The sequence below is a fragment of the Peromyscus californicus genome, unplaced genomic scaffold, assembly GCF_007827085.1.
Source record: "Peromyscus californicus insignis strain IS unplaced genomic scaffold, ASM782708v3 Scaffold_7__1_contigs__length_154581171, whole genome shotgun sequence".
Lineage (NCBI taxonomy): Eukaryota > Metazoa > Chordata > Mammalia > Rodentia > Cricetidae > Peromyscus > Peromyscus californicus.
Window position 1 is genome coordinate 96,916,950 of NW_026294595.1, and position 23,080 is coordinate 96,940,029.

Sequence of the window (23,080 nt, forward strand, 5' to 3'; positions counted from 1 at the left end):
ATATATAGACACATATATTAAGCAAATACTTGTGTTTTCTTTCCTTTTTTGTTCCTTTACCCTGTAATGTAATGACTGAGATAATATCAGTAATTAAATGTTCTTCAACTAATATTGTTCTAGTTAAGCTATAGGCTACTGAAAGACTAGGCAGTCCTCAAGGGACCTTGCCATTTATCCTGAGGGAAGAAGGGCGCATTTTCAGTGGTTCATGAGATAACTATATAATGTTAGGCAGAGTTATGATCTTGTCATTGTCCTCATCTGAAAATGAAAAATGGTAAAGAAACACACTCCCAAGAGAGCCCCTCCCCTAGAGTGGGCGGCACTTAGGGTGGTAGCCACCTAAATAGAAGGAAGTCAGAGGGGATAAGTGCTGTTTGCTTGCCTGCCTCCACTTCCTGCGGGTGAGAGCATTCATCTCGCTCAGGACGGCTGTCTTTCTCCACTGACAGCTGGCTCAGGACGGCTGTCTTTCTCCACTGACAGCTGGCTCCAGCTTCTCCAGGAGCTCATGTGGACTGAAGACCAGTAGCTCTCCAGGAATCTTCCAGGCACCAGATTTGGAACTACTGAGGTATCGGGCTTTGTAACTTGAGCAGCTCCCAGGTTCCAGCCATTGTCGGACTGGACTGTGCAGACCCATCCAGCACATTGTAAGTCATTCTAGAAAACTCTCTTTTCTATACACACGTTCTATCGGTTCTATTCCTCAGAGAACCCTGCCGAATGCAGTCTCCTTGTCACCTGGGGCTTCCTCAGCTGTCATCTTCCCTCTGTTTCCTTTCAGCATAGCTCAGAGGGACCTGCTCCAGGAAAAAAGATAAAGAACATTACTAAATGACCCTTGATTCGAGGAACTAAATGGGTTATAGTTCAACCCAGGTCCTGGGGCCCTGGGAGGCCCACCAGTTCTTTTCAGTTCTTCCCTGCCCTTTATTTCTCCCCTGTCATATTGCCTCCTCTTCCAAAACCATTTACAACAAGAAGTCAAATTTTACCTTTCATTATTTATTGTATTTATCCACTCCCCATCTTTCCAGTTCTTACTCTTATATTTTTGGTTGTGAGCCTAGCCTTTAACGGCTGAGCTATCCCTCCAGCCCCCAGTTCTTACTCTTAATAGAAGCAGCTGACTTTTTAGAGAAGTTTAGTCTTGTGTTTTCTGAGACGATCTGGCCTTAAAAATTCTCCCTTGTCCCACAAGATAGAACGAGCAATCTGCCAGCCTTAGCCTTGAGTTTGTTTTTCAGCTGAGGCTAACAGGAGATGGAGAAAGCAGAGAGAAGGGAGTCTGTTCCCCAGGCCTCAGTGGAGAATGGCATTGAGAACCCAGGCCTGGAACTCATGGTAATTCGCTGTTGTGGACTTTGGTATGGCTTTAGCTGCTCTCTGTCTATTGGCCCTCTGACAGGCCTGCATGGCTGATCTCACGTTTATCTGTGTTTGTAGGAAAGAGGAGATCCTGGACGAAGTGAAAAGTTAGAAGTGACACAGAGACACAGCCTGAAGGATGGCCTGGGGTAAGGATGGTCCAGAGTCCAGCTTAGTTAGCACCCAAGAGCCTGGGGGGTGGGGAAGAGAAGTGAGTGAAACTGGATCAAAGCTGCTCATTCTCAGACTGCTAAACTCACAGACAAACCAGGATCATTGCATGTTCCCAACATGTACATGTTTGTGTTTTGTAGAATTAACTGAAGCGTCAGTCCATGACAATGACAAGCCTATTAGTGTCAGCCTAGATGACATGAAAAAAAAATAGCAACCATAGCAATAATAATAGTAACAATGGCTAACAGGTTTTTTTTAATGGCTAACATTTATTGAGTACTAGTATGTGTAATTTTGTGTAATTAATTTTCATAACAGGAAAGTACTAATTTTAATACTTTTGTCTAAATTAGAGCATTGAGACTTAGGAATGAACCTACTCATATCAATTAAAACAAAACAAAATAAATCTCTCTGAGGCCAGGCCTTGGGGTACATGCCTTTAATCCCAGCCCTTGGGAGGCAGAGGTAGACTGATCTCTATGAGTTTGAGGCCAGCCTGGTCCACATAGCAAGTTCTAGACCAGCTAAGGCTACATAGTGGGACCCTGTATAAAACAAAACAAAACAAACAAACAAACAAACAAACAAACAAACAAAAAACCCAAAGCAGCCCACCTCTATCAGGATTAAGGAACTTTTCTGGAATACTCATATCCAGGAGTAGGAAACAGGAAAACAGAGGCGCAGAGACAAAAGAACTTTCTGTGGAGGCTAAAGAGAGATGGTGAGTTGGACGTGAAGGGCAGGGCCCGCTGAGGAGAGCTGCAGTCCGCAGCGCTGTGTGCTCAGGAGCCGAGGAGGGTGGAGTGACCAAAGGTATTTAATGAGTTTGAACATGGACCTGAGTCACAGCTAATGTCAAAGTTTGGGGAAAACTGCTCAGCTGGAAGCTGTGTTCTGTGGCATGAAAGGCCAGGAATTGAGAAGCATGCTGAGAACAGAATACTGGATAGCTGATGAAGACAGTGTAAGCCTATGTTTCAGAGATGCTCTAGAATGAAAGATTTTTGTTGTTGTTGGTTTTTTTTCCTAAAAATTAATTAACTCAGTAACATCTTCACCTTTTAATTGTCTTATGTTCTATAATCGCCTCAGCTTGTTTATTTATTTATTTTGGAAACAGAGTCTCTTGTAGCCCAGATTCTTCTCTGAGTCATTATGAAGCTAAGGCTGGCATTGACCTGTTAGTCCTCATTTCTACCTCTGAAGTGCTAGAATTATAGACCTGCACTATCACACCCTGGTTTATCTACAATTTTTTATATTTCAATGTAATTTTGTTGTTCTACTTTTACTTTTTGAGATAGGGTTTTCTGTGTAGCCCTGGCTGCCCTGGAACTCACTCTGAAAAGAAAGCTGGCTTTGAACTCAGAGATCTGCCTGCCTCTGCCCCCTGAGTACTGGGATTAAAGGTGTCTGCCACCACACCCAGCTGTTTTTCTACTTCTAAGAATATTTATTTTTATTTTACGTTTATGAGTGTTTTGTCCACAAGTATGTATGTCCATCACATGTGTGTAGTGCCCAAGGTAGCCAGAAGAGGGCACTGGATTCCCTGTACCTCTGGGTATTAGGATTCAAATCTGTGTTCTCTGGAAGAGCAACCAGTGCTCTTAACTGATGAGCCATCTCGCCAACCCTCTACTTATTTGTTATACTGCCTAATTACTACTTGAACAATCAACTGTATTTTTTTGTAATCACAACATTTCATACTCTGGTTAGCAGTTTAGCAGTCAATAGTGAAAATTCTCCTTAGACCTATATCTGAGCTCTACACAGGAATGTATTGGTTTCCTTTGTTTGGCTTATTTTTTCTTGTTTGGCTTTGGGTCTTTTTTTCTTCTTTTTGTTTTTTTTGATAGAGTATTACTATGTAGTCACAGCTGGCTTGGTACTCACTTGATAAACTAGGGTGGCCTTAGATTTACAGCTGTTCTCTTACCTCAATACCTCAACCTCCTGAGGACTAGGATTATATGCAGGCTGTTAAATGCGTAAGACTGGGATTTCTGTTGATATAGTGGTGCATGTCTATCAACCCATTACTTCGGAGGCTGAGGCAGGAGGGTGAGTTCTGGTCTTAATGAGTGTGAGAACAGTCTGGGCAGTATAGTAAGATCCTCTTTCTGAAAAACATTTTTTTTCCTCTTTGAGCACAGTTTAGACATGGGTGTTATAGATACATTTTCTTTACCTACCAAGTAAGATTAGCAGTTGGTGTACTTTTTTGTGAAGAGTAAAGTAGTAAGCAGTTTAGTTTGTAGGTTGTATAGTCTCTGTTGCATTTACTCAACTCTACCATTTTAGAAAGAAACCACAGATAACAATACACAAATGGGCATGGACATGTTCTAATAAAAATTTATTTGGAAGTATGCAAATGGATCTAGCCCATCCACCACTACAGTTGACAGTCCTTAATGTAGAAGAGCTATTACAGCAAGCTCCTATCTGTAGCATTGACATGTAGTGTAAGTACTCCATGGTTGATGGAAGTTACCAAAGGATGCCACTGAACAAAATACCAGGAAGAGATGCACACTGGCTTGCTGTGATCTGATACCTCACCCATCACACACCCAGCAGGTGGGAAGAGTCTCAAGAGCTTGACCTCTTTAAATTCTAGCACAACTTCACGCTTCCCACTCTGGCTTACTCTCCTCGACTTCTAAACACAACTCACTCATTATATCTATGTAGGGACTTTTAACCTCATCCTCTTGTTCCTTAATTATTCAAACAGCACCTACAATTTTGCTTGCAAAAGAAAGATATACAAGGCCCCAGCCTGAAATTGGCATGGGGCATAGTCATGAGATAGAACAGCTTCCCTGGGAAGACTCCACTGCCTGTCAGAATAAATGCTACCTCCAACTTGGAGAGAGAAGAGTTCTGGAAGGAAGAAGCTGAGGGTAGGTTGGAAAACCCACTGTATAGGTTCTTCATATTTGTCTGTCTATTGGGGGGTTGTTATTATTTCAGTCAGGCTGGCCTCATACTGCTGTTTCCTGACAGAATTCCCCCTGGATTTCCAGTCCCTACTCAGCTCTCCACATTGGTTATTAACATCTGTTTGTTTTGGAGACTCGATTTCCTGCACAACACTATCATCCAGCTCTTAAGTTCAGATCCAGTTGTGTGCATAACTTTGATTATGGAAAAGTGGTTCGTCAGACGATAGGTCTGTGGTTAAGAAGACCAGGACAAAAATCTCTTGCCTGGGACTTATTTCTGCTATACCAGAGCATGTCTCTTGTTTTGCAGTAGCTTTTTCCAACTGGTTTTTAATTGGGTGTAAAATAAGACCTTTGACCTTTTGAAAGACTCTGGTCCTCTGTGCTAGGCGATCCTCACACCATAAACTAATTCTGAATTGACTCCTGTATTTCCTTCTTTTATTTCGTCCTTCAAGCTGGAGTAGCAAAGACTCAGGCAGGGCCACACTGTCTCCTGTCACTAGAGCTGGATTCTCTGAAAGCTCCCTCAAGCTTTCCACATTAATGGCTAAACGAAGAGCTCCAGGTTGTAGCAGTTACCAAGGCTCTGTCTCCCTCAGTTAGGAGAGTTTCCACATCTTGCAAATAGGTTACTAAGAAAATTCATGAATGTCTTTGCTGCTGGATCTGGTGATCACTAAAGTCATGTTTAGCTGGTACTTCTGACCATGTTCACCGATTTCTTTTCCACCTATCACTCGGCGATGCAGTCAGTAAGCATGTGAGAAGGTCGTCTTTAGTCCATACCCAGAAAGCCTCCCGTACAAACTCTTGCAGTTAAACGTCTCAATTAAACTTCTAGTTATCGCACAGATACCAAGGTTCAAAGTGTACCATTGTGTAGTGTAAAGAGCTTGTACTGTTAGTGAGATGTTGGACCAGGCAAGACACAGAGCTCCCGGACACCTGCTCATGTGCTGATATGAACTGCTTAATTAGTATAAAAGGCTGAAAAACCTTTTCTTATTTTGTTTTGGAACATTTCTCTTTATAGCCCATCATCATTGTTTTGTTTGTTTGTTTATTTGTTTTTTTTTCCAAGACAGGGTTTCTTTGTGTAGCCCTGGCTGTCCTGGAGCTCACTCTGTAGACCAGGCTAGCCTCAAACTCACAGAGATCCATCTGCCTCTGCCTCCCGAGTGCTGGGACTAAAGGTGTGTGCCACCACCGTTTGGCTCATTTGTTTTCTGTTTGATACCAGAGGCTCAGTTCTAACCCGGTGTTAGATTCCATTGTTCATGGGTTTTGCAAAAATCTTTAAGCAATTTCTGAAGTACGCACTGAAATTTAGTTCCCAGGAAGGTGGGTTTGCGGAGAAGAGGTAATGGCAGAAACCCTAAACCTGTGATTTCTGTCTACTCTTAGACCAGTATATGGACCCTCCTATTTTGCATCGGCTTTTCTCAATTGTCATTTAATTGGGCATAGTTTCAAGCCAGCTTCACCTTGTGTATTAGGAGACAGGTGGCATATCTAAACTAGAATAACCAGAAGAAAGTTCACTCATAAAGAGGCCATTATGTGCAAATAAAGTAGAATGGCACATGTATGGAAATACCATAATAAAACCCAATACTAACTGGAAAAAAGTTAAGGAAAGAAAAACAAAACAAAAAGAAAAGCAAAAGAGTGGCTGGAGAGACAACTCTGTGGTTAAGAGCATGTACTGCTCTTTCAGAGAACCCAAGTTCAGTTCCTAGCACCCACATCCCGTGGCTTACAATGGCCTGTGACTCCAGCTCCATGAGACCTGATGTCCTCTTCTGGCCTCTGCATGCACAACCCCCGACCCCACAAATGTACACATAACAACAAATAAACAAACAAAGACGAAGATGGACGTTCGAAAATGGTATGAAGTAGAGCAGAGCCATGGGGAAGGATGGCACAAGACCCAAGGTTTGAAACAGTGAACACGATCTATTCCTAGACCAGAAGGGGTATGGTGCAAGAGAACCTGGTAGGATAGTCAATCAAAATCCCTTCCTGCTTACTTGTGGACCTCTGCAGTTCTGTACTGAGATCTCCTGTGAGGTCGCATTGGCAGAACCCCACTAGAGAAGGCAAAGGGTTTGTAGTCCAGTGGTATAGCCCTCACAGACTGAACTTCCAGGCCCCAAGCAGGGTAGTGTGAGGACCTGGAGGAGCAAACAAAGACCTGGCACTCCCGGAAGTCTAGAGTTACAGTCAAGTGCATGGCTTGATGTACCTTGTGAATGCTGTTCCAAAGGTAATGACGCCTTCAGGTGCTGACTCTGTAAACGAACTTTCTGGCTCACCGCTTTCTCCACTAATGGACAGTGGCAGCGGTCTTGAGATCCCAAACACCCTCTGGTTTTTGGGTTCTGGTGTTAGACAACCCACGGGTGATGAGGAGAGTTTCCTTCCCTCTTTGACTTCTCTGTACATGAGAATGTACACCCTGCTCAGGTAAGCCAGGGTTGGACTCCCTGTAGAAGATAAGGGGAGAGGTAGGGGTGAAGAAGGAAGGATATAGAGGCAATGGGTATGACAGGTTCAATCTCAAGTAAGATGGGAGAGGCAACAGTAGAGAAGGAACTCAAAACTGTGTGGACTAAGACACCAGACCATTTAGTTAGTGCCTGGTCCCATTCCCAGCTAAGCACCACACCTTAGCACCATAGTCACACAGGACACTTCTAGCTGGGCTCATTTTCTTTGTTGAAAGTGGAATCTTTTTGCTCATATGGCTGCAACGTGTTAAGGACACTTAGGAGTGGCAAAGGGAGGTGATCCTGGGGGTCAGCTAAGGTGCAACCTGGCAAGATAATTGAAAACTTAGATTCAAGACAGTCTACTCAGATTCGAGATCTACTCCTGCCAACCTCTGTGACCTTGGGACATTTACTCAACTCCCCTGGCTTTCAGTTTCCAGTAACAACCTCCAGTGGTCTTAGAGAAGCCCCGTTAGTATTTGCCAAATTCTTTGAGCCCAAACTCATGGAAAACACTATACAAAGAATCTTGAATAATTCTTGCTGGGTATCTTCCCTCAGACCTGTTGACATAGAGATTCCTGATGCTGGTTTGTTTTCTCTCCCATCTGTCAATGTATGCACTAAGGCTTTATGCGATTTTAGGATGCTATGGTAGAATTGCCTCTAAGAAGGACAGGCAGAATATGGAAGCTGAACAGCATCTGTCCTTAGGAAAAACACAAGGAGTAAGTCCCTGGCATGATTAGTGTCCATCACTTCTGTGGTAGGAAATTATTGGTAGCTACTCTAGGCTAATAGGGCCATTCTGACCTGATATCCAGACACAAGGTTTGAGCTGGCCTTTGGAGCCTTGCTGGAACACTATCAAACACCTGCCAGCTGAGTAATTTTCTTCATTGACTAAGAGCAAACTCTGCCTTGGGCCATCCAAGGTCTAAGAGGCGCACAAACAGAATGAAGTAATTCTCATGTTTTAATTTTGGTTTCTCATCAGGGGGAGTCTGCAGCCTTTCATCAAGGCGAGAAGTTTCTTTGAAAGACATGCTGTTTTATTCAAGAAAATCCTTCTCGGTCTCTTGTGTTTAGGTGAGATCATGAGAATTCATGGAAGGAAGAAACACAAACATTTTTAGAAATGTTAACTTGTGTCAAGATTATTGCTGGGTAAAAAGTAGTATCACTCATAAATTAACCTATAGGCTGTTTGATATATAGATCTTGATCTTGACTGCCTGTAGGTAAGCCCTAATTTATTGCCTCATATCCAGAAAGATAAGGAAAACTTAAAGATAAGCTATAGTTCAAAACTGTACTATTTGACAGGCTTAAAAGTTTAAGAATATATAGATACATGTATATATATGTACATATATATATATTCTCTTTTTTAGTTCTGAGGTTTGACTCAGGGCACAAGTCTGTTGTCTTCATGAAAGACGCCTATTATACACAACTTATTTACTGGTTTATAATTAAAATCAGTGCTGCACATTATTTTTGAAAGTCAGAAAACCTTGTTTATAGTATGTTGTCAGTGATATGTAGGGCTTTGATTAGATGCAGCTGGGATAGTGAGATCGAAGATGATTCTTGGGGGTGAATCCGGGAGCACTGAGAAAAAAGCACCATGTAGCTTTTCCTCTTAGGTACAGCCTCCTTTACACAGCTCTGTTCAAGAGAAAAGTTTAATCATTTGACATTCCAACGTAGCAGGGGTAAAATTAAAATTCAAGAAGAGATGTCCGGTTTCCGAAGAGTCTAACAGTGGATGTTGGTCAAATCTAAGGGAGAGAGTGAGGACAGCAGCGTATAACACGGAAGGGAGCAGAGAGGCATGGTTTCGTTCTCCACGGAAGCTCAGCTTTCACTCTTCGCCTTCTCTTTGTAGCTTATGCTGCCTACTTCCTGGCAGCCTGCATCCTGAACTTCCAGAGGGCGCTGGCGTTATTTGTCATCACATGTCTTGTAATCTTCGTCCTGGCTTGCCACTTTCTGAAGAAGTTCTTTGGTGAAAAATTAGTAAGCTGTCTGAAGCCCTTTAAAAACTCCCGCCTGAGAATTTGGATGAAGTGGTAAGTGTGTCGATCAACTTTCGCTGCTGTTTATGCACACCTAAGAATAATGTGCAGGAGCAGCTGCTCAGAGGCTTAGCCCACGGTCTCTCAGCCCCATCGATGTCGGCCGGTGATAGGGCAGAGTATCATGGTGGGGAGTGACTCGGTGAAGCAAAGCTGCTCACATCCTGGAGGCAAGGAGGCAAAGAGATCAGGAAGGCAAGGGACCTGGGACAAGGACATGTCCCCAGTGACCAATTTCCTCCATTGGGCCTCACCTCCAACAGTTTCCACCACCTCCTAATTGTCCTTTGAATTGTGAATGTACGAATGAAAATCTCACTGACTGATTTCCTTGCCTCCTTTCCCCTTCCTCTTCCTCTCTCTCCTTTTTCTTTTCTTTTTTGATACGAAGTCTCTAGTCCAGGATGGCCTCAGAGCTCTCTATGTAGCCAAGGATGACGCTGAACTTCTGATCCTCCTGCCTCCACCTCTTGAGTGCTAGGATTACAGGCATGTACTATCAGACTCAGTTTATAGAGTGCTGGGGATTGAACTCAAGGCCTTGGGCATACTAGGCAAGCCATCTACCAGCTGAGCATCACAGCCATCTCATTTCACATTTTAACATTTTGATGGTTCCTGAGAGGGCTCTGGGCTCTTACCTGTACAAAGTGTAGAGACCACAGAGCAACTGGCCTTTGAGCCGCAAAGCCCCGTCCAGTTCTTACAGCCTTGGGTCAATATTGCTGGTGTAGATGGGACTCTAGATCAGGGAAGAGTTTCTGTCTGAAATCCCAAGAGCCTATGACAGAAGTGAGAAAGTCCGTGCTTCTCTTTAATAGAGTGGTCAGAGCAGATGCTTGCACTTACGTTAAGCTACCTACCAACCAAGTTGCTTCTCTCTTCTCTATACTTTTTCTTAACTTCTTCTCTTCTCTTCTCTTCTCTTCTCTTCTCTTCTCTTCTCTTCTCTTCTCTTCTCTTCTCTTCTCTTCTCTTCTCTTCTCTTCTCTTCTCTTCTCTTTCTTGGAACTCACTCTGTAGCCCAGGCTGGCTGGCCTTGAACTCACAGAGATCCTCCTGGTTCTGCCTCTGGAGTGCTGGGATTAAAGGCGTGCGCCACCACCGCCTGGCTCTTCCCTAGGCTTCATCCTCTTCCCGTCTAGTCCTCCAGAGCCCCTCTACCTGCTTTTGTTGTTTGCAACCTCTCAACCTTCCTAATACTGGGACCTTTAATACATTCCTCATGCTGTGCTGACCCCCAACCACAAAAATGATTTTCCTTGCTACTTCAGAACTGTAATCTTGCTACTGTTATGAGTTGTCATGTAAATGTCCAATATGCCACCCCAAAGGGTCATTACCCACAGGTTGAGAAGCATTATCTTAAAGTCTAAGAGCAAACTGGATGTCATCAGCATAACTGAACTGGCTTCTGCAGCAGCTGTAGCTAATCTAACCATGGCATGTCCATGTGCATCGACCGTAGGCCAGACTCTGGAGAAAATGCCTCTTTTCCCATTCTCCAGTGAATGCACAGAAAATAGGTGTTCAAATGTGATAATTTGGAGAAATAACAGATAACCATCAAAGTTTTGTATCACTGATTTACTTGACAGTGTGTGAGGAGAAGCCAGAGAAAGTTTATTCATTAACTATATTTTATTCACTTTGGGAGAGGTGTGTAGAAAAGAGCTGTGTGTGAATTCCGCTCCGGTCCTGTAGTTCCCTTGGGGCATTGCTGTGGAGGTGTCTCAGTGGGTCACGTGCTTCTTTTGGTGTTGCTTTATGTGTATGAGTGTTTTGTCTGCATGAGTGTATATGCACCATGTGCGTGCCTGGTGACCACTGTGTTCAGAAGAGGGCATCAGATCCCTTGGGATTGGGGTTACAGATGGTTGGTGAGCCACCATGTGGGTGCTGGGAATTGAACTTGAGTCCTCTGCAAGAACAAATGTTCTTAGCTGCTAAGCCAATTCTCCAATCCCAACATTAAAATCTTGATCCTCTTGCCTCCATTTCCTAAGGCTTGCACTACCATGACCAGCTCCTTATTTATTTTGGTAGGCTGGGGATTGGACCATTGTAGGCAAGTGCTCTGCTAAGCTATGTCCCAAGCCTCCAGTCTATGTATTGAAATATGTTTAGTGCATGTAAAGACCATATGTCCATAAATGACTTATTTAGTTCTCACCCTTGGAGTGGTTAAAAATTGAGTAGCACTGAATATGGGACCAATGCATTCTCTTCTTGGGTTTTCAGTATGTTGATTAGTCATTAGAAACACCTTCAGGGAGGAATCTTTATATAGAATTTCATTGATATGGTTATATGAGAAAAGGGAAGCCATGTGATTTGTATTGTTGGATTAGACACTTATTTCTGTAAACTGGGGGAGAGCAGAAGCTAGGGAGCTATCAGATGATTCTCGAGGTCCATCTCTGTCTAGTCAAGAGTAAGTCATTGAGTTATCTCACTGACCCTAAGACTAAGCTGCCTGTCAGAGGACTCTTGGCTGCTCGTTCGCTGAGTTGGTGACATAGCTCTGGAATTCCACCTTTAGGGTGTTCACAGGAGCCTCTGTGGTCGGCCTTATCCTGTGGCTGGCTCTCGACACAGCTCGAAGGCCAGAGCAGCTGATCTCCTTTGCAGGAATCTGTATGTTCATCCTCATCCTCTTTGTCTGTTCCAAACACCACAGCGCGGTGAGTTTGGGGTATTAAGTTGGGCATAGCAACACACAGCCAGGGCTAAGTAGAAACTACAGAATGTATGTGTCTGGTATTCATGATAAAGACATAGAACTAAGTGACAGGTCCTGGAATTTTCCTCTGACAGTCCTATTCCTAAGAGAAGTTGGAAAGCTTTTAGAGACCTTAGGCCTGTCAATTATTATTGTGGTATATATGAATCTAGACAGCACTAGAGGAAAAGAAAATATAAAGAAGGAAGGAAAGAAAGAAAACAGACTGTGGCGGAGAATCAGGTGGCACTGTGTAAAAATGACATGTGTGGACCTTATTTGTATGCATGTGTCATAATATCACGTAACTTATTTTAAAAATCTGTATGGACATACTTGTCTCTTTGAACAGTCATCCTGTTTTTAATTACCAGTCTCCCTGTTCCCTATGCCATTGTCTTAGGGTACTATTTCTGTGATGGAACACCATAACCAAAAGCAACTTGGGGAGGAAAGGGTTTATTTGGCTTATTCTTTCACATCACTGTTCATCATTGAAGGAAGTCAGGACAAGAACTCAAACAAGGCAGGAACCTGGAGGCAGGAGCTGATGCAGAGGCCACAGAGGGGTGCTGCTTACTGGCTTGCTCCTCATGGCTTGCTGTTTGCTTTCTTACAGAACCTAGGACCACCTGCCCAGGAATGGCACCACCCACCATGGGCTGGGTCCTCCCATGTCAATCATCGTTTAAGAAAATGCCCTACAGACTTGCCTACAGCCCACTCTTATAGAGGCATTTTCACATTGAAGTTCCTTCCCCTTAGATGACTTTAGCTGGTGTCAGGTTGACATAGAGCTAACCAGCACAGCCATGTTATCCCAGACTGACTGTTAACATCCTTACTGAACTCCATTCCCAGTACGAGGCTGAACCAGGCAGTGGCTGAGTAAGATTTGGAACTCATACTGGAATATTTTCTTTTTGATCCCAGGTGTGCTGGAGGACAGTGTTTTGGGGCCTGGGCCTTCAGTTCGTCTTTGGGATTTTGGTCATCAGAACGGAACCTGGATTTAATGCATTTCAATGGTTGGGAGATCAGATCCAGGTACAGGGAATTGAATGTTTCATTCATCTGGAACCCCAGAGGATGTAGATTTGAGGGAAGCATGAGGCTTTGGGACTATGTCTTCATGGCGGTGTGGGGAATCTGGTTGAGTAAAGAGAGAAAGTAGTGGGGTTCAGGTGAGAACACAAGTGAAGAGAACTGATTGGCCAAGTCTGTCATTTCATGGCCAACTCTTAGGACACGGCCTGCCCCCAGGTGGTCACATCGGAGGCAGATCACATCTTCCTCTGTGTTCTGCCTGTCCTAACTCTCATCCCTTATTCTCCCCACTTCAGATCTTCCTGGCTTATACCGTGGAAGGCTCCAGTTTTGTTTTTGGTGATGCACTGGTCCAAAATGTCTTTGCTTTTCAGGTAATTCCTATTTTGTGGGCAGGAATGATATTGTCAGTGAAAGGGTACAGGGATAAAGCAGAGGTTGATATGTGTGCTCAAGAGATCAGGTGGTCTCTTTACCAATTTGACCTTAGAAGGGAGTCCACTCTTTTCCCATGATCCTTACCATCATGAAATTGTTTGAAAGGCGGGTTCGAGGAGAGGCTTAGGAAACATCCTGTGGTTTAGTACCGACAGGCTTACAGGTTTGCAATACATTTTGAGTTTATTCCTAAACTGCATTGTACCAGATATTCTGGGAATGCCCAGAGCTGGATTTAGAGGCCTACAAGAGCTTGCTTGTGGCACACACAGCGCATGCCATATAATTCTCTCCCCGCTTGCCGCCGTTCTCATTGCAGTCCTTGCCAATCATTATCTTCTTTGGATGTGTGATGTCCATCCTCTACTACGTGGGCCTTGTGCAGTGGGTGGTTCAGAAGGTAAGTCCATGAAAGGCTCTTCCGCTTGGACCTGTCAGGGGAGTGAATGACACTGAACCTATGAAAAGGCATAGGTTGGTGTCAACTGATTACCCAGGCCGGAGATAGGCTGGGGCAGAACATGGGAAAAAGCTGGGCTGGATTGCACTTTCACACTGAGTGTGGTATGCTCGGTCTACAAGTCCCAGGGCCCGAGTTCCGGCTAACATGTCTGTGACTTGTTCTGTCACCCCGCCACACTATTTCCCTAGCTCTCGGTTTCCTTATGAGAAAATGGAATAGGGGGAGGGACTTTGCTGGACATCATCCAAGATTCCTGCTAATGTAGATGATTTAGTTGTCTGGATACTTTTAGATCGCCTGGTTTCTGCAAATCACCATGGGTACCACTGCTGCAGAGACCTTGGCCGTGGCAGGAAACATCTTTGTGGGAATGGTAAGTACCGTGGGCCTTCTGTTTTTCTTCCCTCTCGAGAACTGAGAACTTGGCAGAAAACAAATTCAGAAAGAGGATTTTCCCTTCTTCCCTCCCCACCCCCTTCCTTTCTTTTTTTCTGGAGGAGAAGCTCATGTAGCCCAGGCTGACCTCATACTCACTGTGTAGTTGAGGATGACCTTGAACTCCTGATCTCCCTGCTGCCACCTCGCAGGTGCTGAGAGTATAAGCACGTGTCACCACACAGTTCAAAAGCCCGTTTTTTTTTGTTTGTTTGTTTGTTTTTTTTTGGTTTTTCGAGACAGGGTTTCTCTGTGTAGCTTTGCGCCTTTCCTGGATCTCACTCTGTAGACCAGGCTGGCCTCGAACTCACAGAGATCCGCCTGGCTCTGCCTCCCGAGTGCTGGGATTAAAGGCGTGCGCCACCACCGCCCGGCCCGTTTTTTTTCAATGAAAAGTCTGAGAAATGGAGATTGTGAAGCAGTTGGTTCCTTACGAAAGAGACCTCAGAGGGTCAAGGAGAACTTAGTTCATTACTCTAACCCTTGATGTCTGATACAGTCTGGACACACCATGTAAAGGTACTTAGCAACTGGTCCAACTTCTTACACAGGAACACAGGTGAAAGTCTTAGTCCAAACCTTATCCCCTTCAGGAGCTAGGAAGGATGTTTGAACTGCTTTCTAGTTTCTTGGTGTGATGTCCTGTGATCCCTGTTTTCCAAGATCTCTGAGGAGGCAATGGCTTGTCTTGCTCGAGACTAACAGGGCTCTTCTCCATAGACTTTCTTAGTGCATCCTTCTGTGTGGAATTGTAACAAGTCTTTCTCTGCACCATCAGCCCCAAATGCCAACACAGAGACTTATTATTAGTTGTGAAAGTTTGGCCTTAGCTTAGGCTTGTTTTTAACTAGCTCTTATAATTTAAATTAACCCATTTCTATTAATCTACGTTCTGTCACATACCTCTCATCCTGTTTCTTCCGTGTCTCCTCCTGTCTTTCTCGCATCTAGATTCCTCCTCCTTCCTCTTTCTCTGCTTGGAATTCCACCTACACATCCTGCCTAAGCTGTTCGCTATTCAGCTCTTTATTAGACAAATCTCACCAAACACATCTTCACACAGTGCACAAATATCCCACAACATGAAATAAGAGTGGTGTTTGTGTGGAATAGGTGCCCTTCTCTATTGCTGTGATAAAATACCCTGAAGAAAGCATATTAAGAGAGAAATGACTTATTTATGGCTCACAGTTTGAGAGTACAGCCATCATATTGGGAAGGTCTTGGTGACAGGAACTTGAGGCAGCTGATTATGTTGCATCCCACCAGGAAGCAGAGAATGATGCCTGTGCCCAGCTAGCTTTCTCTTTAACGCAATCCAGAACCCAAGCCTAGGGAATGGTACTACCCATTGTTAGAGTGGGTCTTTCCACCTCAATTAACCTAATTAAAACAGTCTCACAAGCTGACCTAATCAAGATAATCCTCAAGGCATTCCTAGAGTCTTGTCTCCTAGAAGATTTTATCAATTGTTGATAATCAATATTAACCATTATAGTATTAAATATTTGCTAGTGATTGACCAAATCAACATGAGGGACAATAGTTTTTCAAATGGGCAAGAAGTTAACATTGGGGCCTTTTTTCCCCAAAGCCTTAGGCTGATTATCTGCTTTTGATATGTTTTCACAGTACTTCTGATTCTTCTATTATATCCCTCAAATTTTGCTAAAACGATTTACAATCAGTTTTGCACTACTGGTCTTAGTGGCTAGGTCCTTTTGTTGTCACTCATTAAAGGACAAATGACATCCTAGATCGAGCTAGGTAATTTCCTAGTTGAAACTTCCTAGTTAATAAACATTTTACAGACATTTCTTTAAAACTTTATTACATTTATTTAATACAGTGTGTGTGTGTGTGTGTGTGTGTGTGTGTGTGTGTGTGTGTGTGTGTGTGTGTGTAAGCATTCCTGTGTCATGATGCTCATGTGGAGGTCAGAGGACAACTTGTGAAAGCAAGTTCTCTCTTCTACTATGTGAGTTCTAGATACTGAACTCAGGTTCTCAGGATGAGCTTTCTTGGCGGCCTGATATTGTTACTATTTCTTTATTATTTCACAAAGCATGCTTAGATAAGTTATTTCCAGTTCATTTAATGCATGCTTTGTAGATATCTAGTGTGTGGTCAGTAAGTGCACTGGACTCCATAATTCACCCAGAAAGTGTATGCATTTAAACATGGTAAACAAAATAAATGAATACTGGTTGTCTGCAGCATTTTATAACATGATATAGAAATAGGTGGAAACACAGTTAGCAAGGAGATGGTTTGGCAGGTCTGAAGCCTAAGGGCAAAGCTTTTTGTCCACTGGCTGGAAGGGCACGCATCGGATGGGTCCATTCCACGCCTCAGATAAGCACTTCGAGATGGGCTATGTTACTCTTGGTATGTGACTTGTTTTTTCTTTGTTTTTAGACAGAGGCACCTCTGCTCATCCGTCCCTACCTTGCAGACATGACCCTCTCTGAAATGCATGCAGTGATGACGGGAGGCTTTGCTACCATTGCAGGCACTGTGTTGGGAGCCTTCATATCCTTTGGGGTGAGGCACCGTCCACATCATCCCTCCCGGTGCACCCACGTTGAGCCCTACAGTGGTGCTAATCCCCCATCTGGCCTTACAGATTGATGCCTCATCCTTGATTTCTGCCTCAGTGATGGCCGCCCCATGTGCACTTGCCTTGTCCAAACTGGTATATCCAGAAGTAGAAGAGTCCAAGTTCAAAAGCAAGGAGGGAGTGAAACTGCCCCGTAGGTGAGTCAGGGGAAGCGTGTAATTTGGGAGATGGTAAGGTGTGCTACCTAGAGAGGACCTGTGGTGGTAGAGACTTCCAGTCTCCCTGAAGGAAGAACGTCATACCATGTCTCCTTTTGCCAGTTCTGCATCCAGCTTATCATTTTCGTTTTGTTTTGATTTAACCTTCCCACCTGGCATTAACTCCTTAGACACTTACTCCAGGTCCTTGGCATCAGACTGTCATGGCAATTGCATCTGAATCACTTCAGCGTAATCTTCACTATTGAAATCACGAAGGGATCCCATCACTTCTCACACTTCGGGGGCAAGGGAGCTTCTCTTCTCTGAGGAGCTGAGGTAGCATATGCTTTCTGCCCAATAACCACAGGGAAGAGAGGAATATCCTGGAGGCTGCGAGCAATGGAGCCACAGACGCCATAGCCCTTGTTGCTAATGTTGCAGCCAACCTGATTGCCTTTTTGGCTGTGTTGGCCTTCGTCAATGCTACTCTTTCCTGGCTGGGGGAAATGGTGGATATACATGGGCTCACTTTCCAGGTAAGTCTTACTATACGTGTTGGTCATGATTTCTGACCCACAGTAAGCTAAGAGAAAGCCCTAGCAAGAAGATGGAAGTGTAAGGAGAGGAGGGCTGAGTCTCCAGAGTGGCTGCTGGACCTGACCTTGTCTGCTCTTGTTTCCCTGGGGTGTTTCTTTTCTTTCAGGTCATCTGCTCCTATGTCCTGCGGCCCATGGTTTTCATGATGGGTGTAGAGTGGGCAGACTGTCCACTAGTGGCTGAGATAGTGGGAGTCAAATTCTTCATAAATGAATTTGTGGCCTATCAACAACTGTCTCAATACAAGAACCAACGTCTCTCTGGAGTAGAAGAGTGGATCAATGGCGAGAAACAGTGGATTTCTGTCAGTGACAATCCAGAAAACTCACAGAGTGGGAGGTTTGGGACACGCATATTTGAGGGAATGCACAAAGTTCCACACAGACATTGTGGGTCCACAGGTATTTCCCAGTGTCCCAGCCTAACCACAAGACAAGCAGAACCATATGTCTCAGTAGTGAGCTTCTGCCCCAGGTCTGTGTGTTATTTCTCCTCTGTATTCTGGCCCAACTTTGATCTATAAGGTAATTGGTGCTTCCTTACATTGGCACAGTCCAAGGAGCACACCTTTTGAATGTTCTGAAGTCCTTTTATTTACACATTTAAATTGCTGTGAGTTGATTTTCTTTACATCTGTCTTTGTGTTGCTGGGTAATTTTCTCCTTATCTTTAATAAGAACAGTGCTCTGGGCAAGGAGTCTTGTGGTATTACCATATCATGGCAGCTGCTGTAACTTAGGGGCCAGCTATTTTCTGAGCATCTTTTATGGTTCTTTAGAACACTGTAAGAAAGAGTTGGTGTGCCCTGGAAAATCTACCATGGTTGTGAGGCACAGCAGGACTGAATTTATCTACTTGTTTTTTCCCCCTAGGTGAAAGCTGAAATTATTGCAACATTTTCGCTCTGTGGATTTGCCAATCTTAGTTCCATAGGAATCACATTGGGAGGCCTGAGTGAGTTGTTAAATCCCCCCAGGTCCTCAATATGCCAGACAGATCCCAACCTTTGCTCACTGCAAAGCGGAGGCTAGGTAGAGAAGCTGATATGAAGTGGGCCTCTTCGGCCACGAGGAACTCAGAGCTCATGCAGTCAGCTGCCTGGGGGTCAAGTCCTTTACAATCAAAGCCTTGTTTGCCTTCTTCTCCTTCCTGCCAAGGCACCAAAACGGTTTATTTTTATTTTCCTTACAAGGGAGAAGTTACTAAAATGATATTTCTGCCTTTCCATTAAACTACCCAAGGTACATTCTGAAATTAAGCTGCTCAATAGTTTTGCTTTTTCACAAAAAAGAAATGACAGGAGACAAAAAAGCAAATAAATAGAGCAAGTGAGAATTATACACTGTCAGGTTGAAAGCTGAGGGTCCTGGAGTACAGAGGGCTTAGTATTTGAGACAGAGGCATTCAGATGGCCGGAGAGATTGCTGAGCATGGGTTATGGCTGCAGAAACACCAGGAGAGAGGGAGTGGTCCTGGAGGGCAGAGTGGGGGATGTCTATTAGAATCCCAAGCACTTGGAAGAGACAAGTTAGATATGGGTCTAGGAAGAAATAGAACATGAAAAGAATTTGTGAAAAATGCCATTTCTGGCAATCCTATTCTGGGGTTTGAAGTTTGAAGGCGAAACAGTTCCTTTTGGTTTATCTTCCCCCCTTCTGTTAAATACCTGTCCATGTTGTCCCACTTCTGCTACCTGATAGCTGTGATTCTGGAGGTGGGGGTGAGGTAGATGCTGGCCTCTCTAGTCTGCTGGCTCATAGTGGTCCATCTAACTCCAGTCTAGACTTAAGAGTGTAGATCTCAACTGGCAAACACCAGGCATGCACCTGCTTGGAGCAGCTCAGAGCCTTGCTTGACTCAGATATATCTTGAGTAGATTCCAGAACCACTGAGGTGAGGGTCAGATATACAATCCTCAACCCAGGAAAAGCATGAGTTATTTATCAAGACTAATGTATGCACACACATCTTATATCAGTTTTAGAACACTATTCATCTGATGTGGGTTTTTTTCCTCCTATATTCTTCTGATTGGGGACTCATGGGCCACTCCTCCTTGCTGTGTGGGGGAAGACATCTAATTGTTCTCTTTTGTTGCCTATAGTGTCAATGGTGCCCCAGCGGAAGAGTGACTTGTGCAAGATTGTGGTCAGGGCCCTCTTCACGGGTGCTTGCGTTTCCTTTATCAGCGCCTGTATGGCAGGTGGGTGCCTAAGCGCTGTCTCTGGCAGAGACCACAGCATCTCTCTCTGAGTATTCACGTAACTAACTCTCCATCCCACAGACACCTAATCTACAGTGTTACCAACTCCCAACCAAACAATAAAGAACTTTGGGGACCATGTGCCAGATATTCCTCCTTCATGCAACGCCTATCTTCTTCGTGCAGGAATCCTCTATGTTCCCAGGGGAGCTGAAGCTGACTGTGTCTCATTCCTCAGCACAAATTTCACCAACAGAACCTACGAGACCTACGTGTGCTGCACGGAGCTTTTCCACAGGTAGGTGAACACCACAGTTCCTGCTCCCTTCTCCTGTCTCCTCTCCTCCATGAAGGAAACTTCCAGATGTTGGGAGATGAGAGGTCTTGAGTACAGTCCTGTGGAAGCCGTATGGAGTATATGAGACCCAACATGAATGTTGGTGATGGCCTCCATCTGTATTCCTTTCTCTTATATTACCTTCAGTATTAGCCCTGGTGCGTGTGACAGGTTCTGTTTATCTGTGCTGTGTAGGCGAAGGGAAAAAGAAGGGTGGTCCCTCTGTTATTGTGACTGAAATATAGTTTATAGGTGATGGTTTTACAAAAGTCCTACTTGGCAAAGCTCAGAGGCTTTTTTTCAGATAGAAATGAAGCAGACCATCGGCGTGGTGGCACGCCCCTTTAATCTCAACACTTGGGGGGCAGAGGCAGGTGGATCTCTGTGAGTTCGAGGCCAGCCTGGTCTACAAAGGGGTTCTAGGATGGCCAGGGCTGTTACACAGAGAAACTGTCTCGAAAAACAAAAAACAAAAACAAAAACAAAAACAAAACAAAAAGATCAAGAGAAGATAAATTTAATTTTACAACATAACCTCTTGAGTTCAGATAGCGTAAAGATGATCTCACTTACTGCATTTTAGAATGTGAAAAGGACCTATCACTGAGACAAAAGAACTAGCTTGGGGATGCATAAAAGGAAGGTATGAGGAATTAGAATATTTGACATTGCCAAAGCTGAAGGTGTGTGCTGGTAGAGGTCTGCAGGGGATTGGGGAGAGCTTTAGAAAGCAAGGCTGAAACATTGTTGAAAGGCCTTGTATGAAAGCCTAGAGAGGTTAGATTTTGACCTGCAGGGTTCTGGACCCTGGCACAGCAACCACATTCTGTAACCGTCTCAGCAAGAGATGATGAGATACTTATAAGGGTTTAGGTATGCTAGACCAAACAGAATCAGTTAGGACTGGTTCTCAGCTAGCTAGGAGGAGCAAGGCCCAGGTGAGGAGGAGAAGGAACTCCCTTTTCTGTCCTGAGCTATGTGTCCACCACAATGAGGAGCAGGACGAGTAGAGGAATAGGAATAAAGGAGAAAGGCGTGGTCCCCTCCAGTCCTGGATTTGTTAACTTGGAGGTTCCTGTGTGAACACCACATAAAACCACTCACAAGTCAGGAGTGGGGCTCAGGAGAAAAACCAGAGCTGGAGTCTGCTTAGGGGATGATGTGTATGCAAGTGACCTTTTCACTATGGGGTATTCAGATGTTGGCTGCATAACAGGTCAAGAAATAAAGGAAAAGAAAATGAAACTGGGCGGTGGTGGCGCACGCCTTTAATCCCAGCACTCAGGAGGCCGAGGCAGGTGGATCTCTGTGAGTTCGAGGCCAGCCTGGGCTACAGAGTGAGATCCAGGAAAGGCTCCAAAAGTACAAAAAAAAAGTAAATGAGTTGTTAATTTTGTGTATTGTTAAAGGGGAATTTATAAACTGGATAGATCTTTAGTCTGGTCTGTATGTTCTCCGTGGATTTTCTAAAGCCATATTATAAGAGTCATTCGCACCTAGAACCTGAAAGAAATGCTTTTGGAGATGGAGGAGATGGCTCAGCAGTTAGCATGCTGCTCTTGCCGAGGACCCAGTACTATTTCCACCATGCACGTTGGGTAGCTTCCAACCAGCTGGAACTCCAGCTTCAGAAGGATCCCATGCTTAAGTCCTCCTCAGGCACCTGCCCTCTCCTGCACATATCCACATCCACACATAAACATAATCTGAAAAAACTAACAGCTGGCTAACATATGTCCGTAATGATAACAACTGAAGAAAAAGAGGATATTAACTTGAGAGTGGAGGGATGGCAGGAACGGTTTGAGGGAGTGTAGCTGGGAGGGGCTGTAGGGAGGAAAGGGGTGGAGTGATGTAATTCTACTTCATTTGGAATAAAATGGAAATCAAAGAAATTTAAAAGAGAAATATCTTTGCCTAATTCATTAATACCAATTAAATGTAAGGAGTTTTTTGTCCTTAAGAGGAAAGTGGCCTTAGGTTATCAGCTTATTATTTTTTTTATTAAATTCAATTCTAGATCATTTTTAAGGCATTAATTTTGTCTCAGCTGTCTGGAAATGTTATTTCTAACTGGGCTGAGCCTAGGAGCTGGCCACAGGGCAGACACTGGACAGGGTTCTGTACCAGCATTAACTAAAATGTGAGCAGCAAAACGCATTTGAGTGGATCCCATTTCGTTGGTTATGGCCAACAGACCCACCCACAGGCTTGGGGTTTTGTTCTCAGCTACTTGGTAAAACTTGTTGATGTGTTGTGTTGTCTTGTTAGTGTCTGACCCCTGCGCACCTCCCTGGCTTTATCGTTTCAGTACGTCGCTGAACGGCACCAGCGTGCCTTCTTTCTCGGGTCCCTGGGAAGACAAGGAGTTCAGCGCCCAGAGTCTCGCTAGCTGCTGTGGCCTCTATAGCAGCCCTGTCTGTGCATGAGGCTGGGGGCAGGGGCACTTCCATGACAGTTCTTATAGAACACACACTTAAGCTTCCAACTCTGCAAGGACCACACTAGAATCCACAAAGTGAAATTCTGGGCTCACTCTAGCCCTGTATGAAAACCAGCACCCACCTCTCCCCTGGAGTGCGGCACTCCAGACAGGAATCTCCTCATAGGCCCTCCTGCGCCAAATTAATGTGGCTAAGGGGATAGTATCTGTGTGGAAAGGGCCAAGATGCAGGCTCCATCCCTGGCCAGGCCCGGAATGGGGAGAGCGAGGAAATCAAAAGTAGATGCTTGGATTTAGATCTGGAATGGTAGCACACCCTGTAATGTCCTAGCGGTAAGCCCACAGCTGAGGAGGAGTGCCTCAGAAACAGGGCAAGTCTGGTTTACAGTGTGAGATACTGTTTCAAAAACACCAGAACTCAAACGTGCCTCATAAAAGTGATATAGGATATGATGAGTCCTTGGGCAGAGATGGAGGTGAGGAACTATATTTCTAAAGTTATAGATGAAATGCATGTGAATATTTAATGATAACTTTTTTTGTAT

At 44.3% G+C, this 23,080-nt stretch overlaps 1 protein-coding gene across 1 annotated transcript; it reads left to right on the forward strand.

Annotated features, from left to right (window-relative positions):
• The first annotated feature begins 1,189 nt into the window (after nt 1-1,189).
• Nucleotides 1,190-23,038, forward strand: Slc28a2 (solute carrier family 28 member 2). The gene is given in 20 exon segments (XM_052724402.1): nt 1,190-1,350; nt 1,453-1,523; nt 5,280-5,292; nt 6,855-6,862; nt 8,007-8,098; nt 8,901-9,084; nt 9,156-9,169; nt 11,647-11,774; nt 12,746-12,859; nt 13,156-13,233; nt 13,617-13,697; nt 14,053-14,133; nt 16,614-16,739; nt 16,822-16,952; nt 17,323-17,491; nt 17,659-17,856; nt 18,425-18,506; nt 19,657-19,755; nt 19,942-20,053; nt 22,404-23,038. Coding segments are annotated over 20 exon segments (1,980 nt in total). The 5' UTR covers nt 1,190-1,269; the 3' UTR covers nt 22,522-23,038.
• Nucleotides 23,039-23,080: the final 42 nt, after the last annotated feature.